Raw genomic sequence first — 8,970 nt, forward strand, 5'->3', positions numbered from 1 at the left:
GTCTCAGTTCGCGATTCTAAAAAATGTCTTGGCAGTCAATCAGGTCAGTTCACTACCTCCAGACTGACAGTTTGAACCGCAAAGATGAACTGACAACTGACTGATTGACTGATAGCAACTCTGCGTGTGATGTAGTTGAGTTCAGCAACGCCGCTGATCGCTCAGCACAGCTGTGACTGTGCGCGCTTAAGCAAAGGCTCCGACAATGGACATACCAGCTGCACCCATGAGGACGTAGCAGAACGCAGTAGTCTTAGTCTTGCCAGTCATTGTGTGTTGAGCCTCTTCAGAGAGGAAGTCCTCAGCCAACAGATCAACGAGGGCAGCGTAGATGAGCAGACCAGAGGAAATAGCGTTGAATACTCCGACAATAATAAGTCCAAATGCCGAGTTCGGATCGTAAGATCCACGAGTGAAGAGTCCGATGGCCTGGCCAATGGGCGCGGTGGTACCGAAAGCAACAACGAGAGCCCAGGGCTTCCAGCTGTTCTTAGGGTAGGGAACATCCGCGATACGCGTGCCGAGACCGAGACCTTCGAACATTTGATGGAAGACAATGGCAATGAGAAGGATGATGAAGCCCTCGGCTGTGATGGAAATGGTCATGCCAACGAAAACGGAGTGGAACAGAATACCACCTTCAATCAGCGTGATCTGCATGGACTGCTTCTTGAGGACGAGAGGGTCAACGGCCTGCTCGACATCATCGTCAAAGTATGAGTTCTCTTGCGGCGCTGGAGCGGCCTGCTGCTGTTGATAATTGGGGAGAGCAGGCATGGCGCGGTTAATCGTGGCAAGCATCTCGTCGCGCTGGCGCACATACTGCTCGTAGAAGACGATGAACCATGGTGGCATTTCAGATTTGGCCTCGAGCTCGTCGCTCTCGCTCTTGGGGAACGGGAAGTTGTCGACGGGGTAAGTTGACTCCTGAGTCCATCCTCGCTTCTCGTCCCGCATAGCCAGCATCGTCTTTTGCGAATCGTAGCTGTCGACGCGTCGGATGGGGTTGTTGAACTGGGCCTGGATGCCGGTGGTCGAGTGTTGTGCGCCGTTGAATGCTTCGCCTGTTGCACCTCCGTGGCTGTGACCGCCAGTCTTCGCATGGAGCCACATCTCAATCACGAACAGAATGAAAAGAGAGCCCATCATGATGACACCTGGTAGAGCTGGGTACTTCTCGGTGAAAAGATCAGGTAGGCATGGGTCGTTGAGCGACGCGAAGGCGGTCGGCAGCAGATGGACGAAAGCAGTGGCAATGAGCACACCAGTACCAAAGTGCTTGCAGAAGAAGAAGACCTTTGGTGGGATCTTCATCCACTTGATCTTCTTTGCCACTACTGGGAAACCAGCACCGAAGATGGAAGCAATGAACACAATGACTTGGAACGTGTTAGTGATGTACCATCAGATTGCCTCGTATGTACTTACAAACTGCAGCAACGTGCAGAGGAAAGTCGTAAGCAGCAGCATCCGCCTCACTGCCACACTGCGGTTTCTCCATGTCGGCCATTGCGAATTACAAAATGGGTAAATGTGTGGTTCAAGGAATGTACGGAGTAATCCCAGACTTGCCAGCAGTCCCGTCGCCGGCGACGATGAACAAGAAAAAAAGAGATGAAGAAGAGAAAAGAGGAAAGAAAGCAACTCAACACACTCTCTCAAAGAGTAACAGAAACTCAAAATGCAACGAACTGATGTTGTGAGGTATGGGGCAATAGGCTCGGCATTGCAGACTATGTATTGCTTTGAGGGCCGGTAGGATAAGAGACACTAACCGCATCATGCTGATCAGCACAGTCTCCAGAACACCTGAAGACGAAAGTGGGACCTCCATACAGTGGCCTGTGCCTCAGATGCCGTCTCTAGTGATAGGTGCTTCACGCAGCAAACGCGGAGGTCCAGACGGTGCCAGGGCCAGCCAGCCTTGTGCCAAAGACAAAAGAAGCATTGCTATGAGGCAGCAAGGCTGGAATTGGAATTGCTGTTCGCCGAGACGACGAAGCTCATTGGAGACGGCTGTCATGCGCGTAGATGCTTGGCAGGCACGCTCGATCTGCGAAGGGGTGGGGATGTGATGCGGCTCAAGTCTCGTTTCCGTCGAGTGGGACAGCGAGTGGGTACTGAGTGGGCAGCGGGTGGGACAGCTGACGAAGTGTGGAGGTGCCAATCATTAGGGGTGAGGCTTGACTGCAACCATCTGTTGCAGCTGAGGTATCGAAGTGGCTCAGCACACAAATGAGGTCGGCCAATAGCACGTTTCGCGATTGCGTTGACGTGTATGGGCCAAGATCGGCATGGTTTCGTGCCGGAGAGGAGAAGCTTGGCATCGTCCGACGTTGTGAGTTTTGAAACTTGGAGAGACGTAAAAGAAAGCTTTGTGGGGTATAGATGGCGTTCGCTATGGACCCACGCGTATAGCCGATGCAATCCATCCGTGACGATCACTGCGTTACGCGCTATTCCTGTTCGTTGTGTGACGACTTTAACCGTAGAGCGCAGGGGAAAGAATAGTCGGCCCTGAAGAACTTGCGACGTGGCCGAGTCATCACCACCGCCGCATCAACGACTCCATCAAACCCACTTGATCCATCGCGATGTATGCGGGGAAATACTCGTCTTTAGACAAGCTTTTTGCGCGTCTTAGCACCTAAAATTTCCGGTCAGTTTAGATCGCGCTAGCATCGCACATCCACAGCACACGCGTGCTCGTGAGCATCTTCAGCACGCCTCCGCGCATGCAGAGAGCCAAGCCATTTAAGGTATCAAGATTAGGCCAAGCTCTTCGAGCCTCTCCCCAATCGGGTATTGCCCTAACCTCAGATGTAGTAGCGAGGCGTTGAGAAGGCTTAGCGAGTTTCATGCTCCGCGCCGAGCATTCCTACACCTGCACCAATGTGCAGCATTCACACAATCTGACAGGAAATTGGCAACGTGCAAACGATCTGGCCATTCTACCATGACTTCAGGGTTCAAAGAAAGAAACTCAAGCGGAGGTGAGCGGGAAGAGCGCCGCGGGTGGCGTTCGCAGTGTTGCTTTATTACACATGCTTGCCCGACGCTGAGGCATATATCACCCACTTCGTAACCTCCTCGCACCACAAGATCCTAGAGATCGCCCATACACACATACACAAACGCATACGCGTCGCTCAGCTCATTTTCCGGACACCATGTCTTCCGACACTCACAGTACGTCTCAGGCAACCCAAAGCCGTGGTTCTCTTGTCTGACAGTCCGATTAGCTTCACCTAATGGCCCAGCACAAGACCAAGCTGCCGGGCAAACAAGCGCTCCAGTGATCGCCGGCCCTACAGCATCGTCAAACCAGGCCAACGTCGGCGCCGAGCATAGGTCAGATGTCATTGAGCGCCTGCCATCTGTAGACAATGCATCGTCGCGGGAAGCCAAGGACGATGTCACTATCGTCGTCAACAGCGACCCACTCGATCTTGGTAAACACCGTCGAGACGATGTCACCCAAAAACAGATGAAGGCAGACCATCCGCTCGCCAAGCCCAGACACATGAAGAAATTTTACACAAGACAGAATGCCTTGATCGACCAGTTCCTCCAGAGCGGCGACGAGGAGCGGTTAGCTGCTCTTGACCAGCTCGAGAATGGACCAAAGGTCCGGTTTGCAGTCAACGCTTCCTTCATCGTCAACTTCTGTTTGTTCGTCATCCAGTTGTATGCCGCCGTCTCGACAGGATCGCTGTCGCTGTTTGCGACAGCTGCGGACGCTTTCATGGACCTGGTCTCTTCGGTAGTCATGCTCATCACATCTCGCATGGCGGCACGGCCAAGCGTGTACAAGTACCCCGTGGGGAGGACCCGCATTGAGACGATTGGCATCATCATGTTCTGTTGTTTGATGACAACGGTTGCTATCCAACTAATCGTAAGTGCTTGTCTTGGGTAGATGAGGAGGCGGCTAACACGTAACAAGATCGAATCTGGGCGTGCCTTGGCTGGCGGTGCCACTGAATCAGAGGAACTCCACATCATCCCCATTGCCTTTGTCGCGACAGCCATCTTCTGCAAAGGCTCACTTTGCATCTATTGCTTCCTCTTCCGACGCTACCCAGCCGTCCATGTCTTCTTTATCGACCATCGCAACGACATCATCGTCAATGCTTTCGGTCTTGCCATGTCCATTGTCGGTAGCCGAGTCGTCTGGTATGTCGATCCTATCGGTGCCATTCTCATCGGTCTCTTGATTCTCGTTTCCTGGGCTGCCAACGCCTTCGACCACGTTTGGTTGCTCGTTGGAAAATCGGCACCAAAGGACTACATCAGCAAGTTGATCTATCTCGTCGTCACACACGACAGCAGAATCCAAAAGGTCGATACCTGCCGCGCATACCACGCTGGGCAAAACTACTACGTCGAGGTAGACATTGTCATGGATGAAGGCCTACCGCTAAAGGTCACCCATGACGTCTCGCAGACCCTGCAGAGGAAGCTCGAAGGCCTCGCCGATGTTGAGCGAGCCTACGTACACGTCGACTACGAAAGCGAGCACGATATCTTCGAGGAGCATAAACCACTCTACGAAGTCACGCAGTCGAAGACGATCAAGGAGCGTGTTCAGGCTATGCGCTACTTGTTCAAGAAGTCGGAGAAGGGTGCGTGAGCATCGGACGATGCGTGTTTTGTATATTACGGTGCTACGATCACCAAAAGTTCACGTTTTCTTTAGAGTCATTTATACCCCCGTGCAGCAATACACAAGACTGCAGAAACTACTGTTAATGCGAATGTTATTACCATCAGGCCGAGATGTCTTAGTTCCGGGCTAAAAGTCTCTTCTTGCGTGTTTTTGCGATCCTTGTGTCTCACCATGAACTGTTCTTTGTCTCTGTGCCTCTGATACACTGCTAGGAAAAATGGCGCACTAATCAATCACAATATTCTTTGTCTCTGCATCATGGGATATCCTTTTAGTCGTGATTCCACCATCACCGTTCGTAATGCGTCTTATCAATTACATCACGTTATCCTCCATACACCTCTCCAAACGTCTATCCACCGAAGCCGTAGGCATTACTACCTCGCCATGTTTCAAGCTTATACAGCACTGCCTATGCCCGTTTTCCAACTCGCCCTCAACAAATCTTCTACTATCGCTTATCCCCCATCGTCACGATCATCATCACCAACGACAATCCGATCTGACCATTCTGATATATCCATGCCACAATCTCTTATTCAGGAAGGGAAGTACGGGGATCCTCCGCGAATTGTACGTGAACTAGCTGCTTGGTTCGATGGAAAGACAAAGGGAAGGTTAAAGCTAGAGGTTTTGACATGGGATGGGAAGATTGCAAAAGTATCCATGAATGAGTCGGGTGACACTTGGTAGATTGATCATTTGCGGCACGATAGTTTTAAAGGGAAGATTAGGGTACTGTAACAAGATCTCGCAAGTCACTGTCATTTTCATATGCTCTACACGTTCTAGCCGTGGCCAGGGCTTGTGCACTATACCACCAATGTTGCTGCTCGAGATCGGGGTCCGGAAGCTCCATTTCTTTCAGTTCTCGCCCACCGAAATCTTATCACCAAGTACTGGCGTCGGTAGTCGTCCGACCCAGGACCAACGGGGTCACGTCGTCGTATTTTCCACTACAATAATCGCATTCTACAGGTTTTCTTTTTAGTCGGTCTGCCAATTCCATCGATGAAACTCACTTTTCACTGCGAACTCGTACCACAATGGGCCATCCTCCCCTTTCATCTGTGAAGGGACACAGCTTTCTCTGTCCCTCCTCTCTTGACCGTACCTCTTGAGATGAAAGTCATCCCAAGACATCATGAACCATTTGTCATTGGTCGCGAGCATACCGCATGGATGGTCGGTTTCGCCAACGGGCCATTCTTTTTTCTATGTAAATTATTTAGTTTGTTTCTCACTTGAGTTCGATTTGCATTCAGACCAGAAGCTTACCAGATTATGATACTTGAGCCAGTAATCAGTCTCGTCTTTCACTACGAGCAACATAGCATGCATCTTCTGGACTCCTAAGAGACGAACTAAGTGTCCGTCTCTCTCCTCGTCAGATAGCGGTCGGGTCTGGCAGTTCATCCTTCCGCCATTCTCGACCTGTTGCTCGATCCACACCTTGTTCTGCCGCACGATGTCTTCTACAGCGGGGTGGCGCCGTATGTGAATCTCAGGGCTATCTGTAAAAAAGGCATCCTTTTGAAAGATGTATTTTTTCATATTGAACGGTTGCAGGGAGATGCTCTTAGAAAGTAGGTAGGGAAAAGCAGAAGAAGATGAACAGTGACACCACACAGCGCGACGCGTCTTATCTATCTACGCGTCTGCAAGTCAGCGCGAAGTCACGGGACCAACAAGAGGCATCGAACTCCGTCGAAATCTGTGGAAGCCATTTCCTCGTGACCAGTAAAATGAGAAGAAGATTCCAGGATCGTAAACTACCTGAGCCAATCAGCTGTAACGCCGGTTAAATCCATCTATCGGACATAAGCATGTGGTACGATAGCAAATACTTGGCTTGCAGATGAACCATGACCTAACACGGAGATAAGAGGAACTACAAGTTCAAGTTTGTGACAACAAGAACCTAGAGTCAATGGAGTAGTAGTGTATCAGTGGTGCTGACAAACCGAGTTCGTTGAACGACAATAAGCGCATATCACGAAGCCTGGCTCTAGTAATGGTAGTGTTGTGATTTTGTTCCCCGTAAGGTATGTTTTCTTACATGCTTTCTCAGGGCCAAAGCGTCCCGTCCACCTCGACATCGGCAACCAAAGGGCATACATACACAGTCTCGTTCACTAGGTAGCCACGGCTGCCATCTCCCTCGATTCTTCTTAACGGATGACTTGAATTGATCCTGCCTTCTCCCTCTCAAATTTCCGAGTGGCTGGACTGGTTTGATGAGGTAATTGTTCAAGCTCTTTTACGTCGGGATTGAAAGTGAGATCCCTAGCCATCTCTTTTCTCAGGTGCGATGGCGGCAATCCAAGATCCCGTGTGATTTGGAACGAAGGTGAGTGTCTCCAAACCATCCTGTGCTGTTACAGCATGTCGCAAAGTATACATGCTCCTTGCCTGGATGGACATAGACCTCTGGAGCGTCAATACCCAACGTATACCATGCACCTCCGTCAATTTTGGCAGCCTCGTAGCGAGCTTCGCGGTTGACAGCGAAGAGAGTGGGGTAGCCACGTGTTGACATGATACTCAACTTTTTCTCCCCATCCTTTCCTTCATGCTCATGAATGGTTAGCGTATTGCCGTAACCAGCATCAATAGAACAACAATCTGGTACTTGCTCTTTCTCATCCTCTAGTGCGATAGCCCATATTTTGGCGCGGAGCTCGGCGGGTATTCGGCTGAAAGGATGGAATACGGTCTGCTGCGTGGTTTGGGCCTTGCTGGTTTCTTGGACTTGAGCAGACCCTTTAGTCTTTGCGGCTCCCTCAACTTTTCCAGCTGCTTCGGCCATGACGGATGCATGTATATTCTCGGAGTTGCGAGCGAACCGCTCACGGTGGATAGGAGGCCAATGAATCGCACCGGAGATAGACAAGGAAATCGTTAGGGGCAACATGTTTGCTATGTTGTTGGACACGATATCGGCGAGTGGGTGTTGACAGAAAGGCCTGTAGAGAGACTGGTCCGTCCGCTTCCGAAGTGTCTGCTCGCTCTCTTGTCGCGACGATGGTGTAGATGAGAAGTTGGTAAAGATCGGAAGAACACGATTTTGACTGCTTAGCGAGACCGCCTCTCACCCAAAGTGAGGGTGAGAGCGTTTGCTGTTCAACGCAATGCCAAGCCTAACCTGGTCGTCCCTTCCCTCCCAGTCAACTTGTTGTATTCCGAGCCATAGCAGTAGAAAATACTACATCATAATTATTGAAACAGATAGGACTCATCGAGGAATTTGGATTTTAGATAGCTGCCTGGACTATCGTTTCTGTCGTTTAGATCTTTTGCTACGACACTTGGTCACTAGTAAAGGAAGAAAAGACGGTTTAGGTAAAGAGGCTATGGCGTGAGCGTTATCTCAACTTAACAGACCTTGGACCCTAGTTCCGAATATGCAATGTCTTGCTTGTTTCTGTGAAGACTGTGCATCGGATGCGTACAGGGCGAAGAAAAGGTCCGTTCAGCTACCTCTTTCGCTCGTCATAGGGGATTGCGTATGAGTCCTGCTTCCAAGTCGACACTGACAATGAAATCATCGAACTAGTTCTACATGCAAGACTCCATCGTAAGGAGGTAAAAAACGATATGCACAGTTCATCTCAAACCATGAACAAACGTTGATGTTCCTCTCCCCGAACCGTCAAAAAACCAACCGCTGACGCCGCACCCGCAAAATCCCGCCTCACCTGATTCGCCCAACTTCCCAACTCCGCCAAGCCCAGCGATCCCGCGCTTTCTCTGCCGCCATCAACCTCACCTACCAAACCCACATCCACACCCACGCGCGACCGTACACCCCAACCCGACCGCCAAAGATGTCTGTCTCATCCTTCGGCCACCATGGCAAGACGCCCGCTGCCGTCGTAAGTGTTTACCCTCCCGCGCGCGCGCAATTGGAGCGAGAAGAGGAACAAGGGAAAAAGGACGCTGGAAAGGCCGATGACGAAATGAAGGGAACAAAGGAAAATGGAAGCTAATCAATTTGGTCACAGAGCATGCGCAGCCCGTACAAGGCTTACAGAAGTCCTTTCGGCCCTCAGTAAGTTGGTTTTCTTCCATGTTACAACACACGGCAATGGCGTGGGAGACGGGTGGTGGGCAGACTGCGGACGACAAGGTTGGAGGAATGTTGTCATTGGTACAAGGGAGAGCTGTGGAAAGAAGAGGAGGATATACAGCGATGGTCTCGCACGAGCAATGGCATCAGCATTCAATGCTCTACACCGAAACCCATACGCCAAAGAAGGAGGAAGACGTCAACCCACCCAACAACCCGCGCCGGGGGGGGG

At 50.9% G+C, this 8,970-nt stretch overlaps 4 protein-coding genes across 4 annotated transcripts; 1 reads left to right on the forward strand and 3 right to left on the reverse strand.

Annotated features, from left to right (window-relative positions):
- Positions 1 to 186: 186 nt before the first annotated feature.
- Positions 187 to 1,510, reverse strand: J4E82_011638 (uncharacterized protein; the record flags this gene model as incomplete). The annotated part of the gene is made up of 2 exons (XM_051737838.1): positions 187 to 1,379; positions 1,429 to 1,510. The coding sequence occupies 2 exons, from the start codon at positions 1,508 to 1,510 to the stop codon at positions 187 to 189; spliced, it is 1,275 nt and encodes a 424-aa protein (XP_051582400.1).
- A 1,660-nt stretch (positions 1,511 to 3,170) lies between these two features.
- On the forward strand, positions 3,171 to 4,633 carry J4E82_011639 (uncharacterized protein; the record flags this gene model as incomplete). Its single annotated transcript, XM_051737839.1, has 3 exons — positions 3,171 to 3,189; positions 3,243 to 3,898; positions 3,947 to 4,633. The coding sequence occupies 3 exons, from the start codon at positions 3,171 to 3,173 to the stop codon at positions 4,631 to 4,633; spliced, it is 1,362 nt and encodes a 453-aa protein (XP_051582401.1).
- A 1,023-nt stretch (positions 4,634 to 5,656) lies between these two features.
- On the reverse strand, positions 5,657 to 6,223 carry J4E82_011640 (uncharacterized protein; the record flags this gene model as incomplete). Its single annotated transcript, XM_051737840.1, has 2 exons — positions 5,657 to 5,884; positions 5,948 to 6,223. The coding sequence occupies 2 exons, from the start codon at positions 6,221 to 6,223 to the stop codon at positions 5,657 to 5,659; spliced, it is 504 nt and encodes a 167-aa protein (XP_051582402.1).
- A 748-nt stretch (positions 6,224 to 6,971) lies between these two features.
- J4E82_011641 (uncharacterized protein) lies at positions 6,972 to 7,583 on the reverse strand (the record flags this gene model as incomplete). Its single annotated transcript, XM_051737841.1, has 1 exon — positions 6,972 to 7,583. One exon carries the CDS (start codon positions 7,581 to 7,583, stop codon positions 6,972 to 6,974), a length of 612 nt encoding a protein of 203 aa, XP_051582403.1.
- Between the last annotated feature and the right edge of the window lie 1,387 nt (positions 7,584 to 8,970).

Source organism: Alternaria postmessia (genome assembly GCF_024291825.1).
Source record: "Alternaria postmessia strain BMP 2775 chromosome Unknown scaffold_256, whole genome shotgun sequence".
NCBI classification, from domain to species: domain Eukaryota; kingdom Fungi; phylum Ascomycota; class Dothideomycetes; order Pleosporales; family Pleosporaceae; genus Alternaria; species Alternaria postmessia.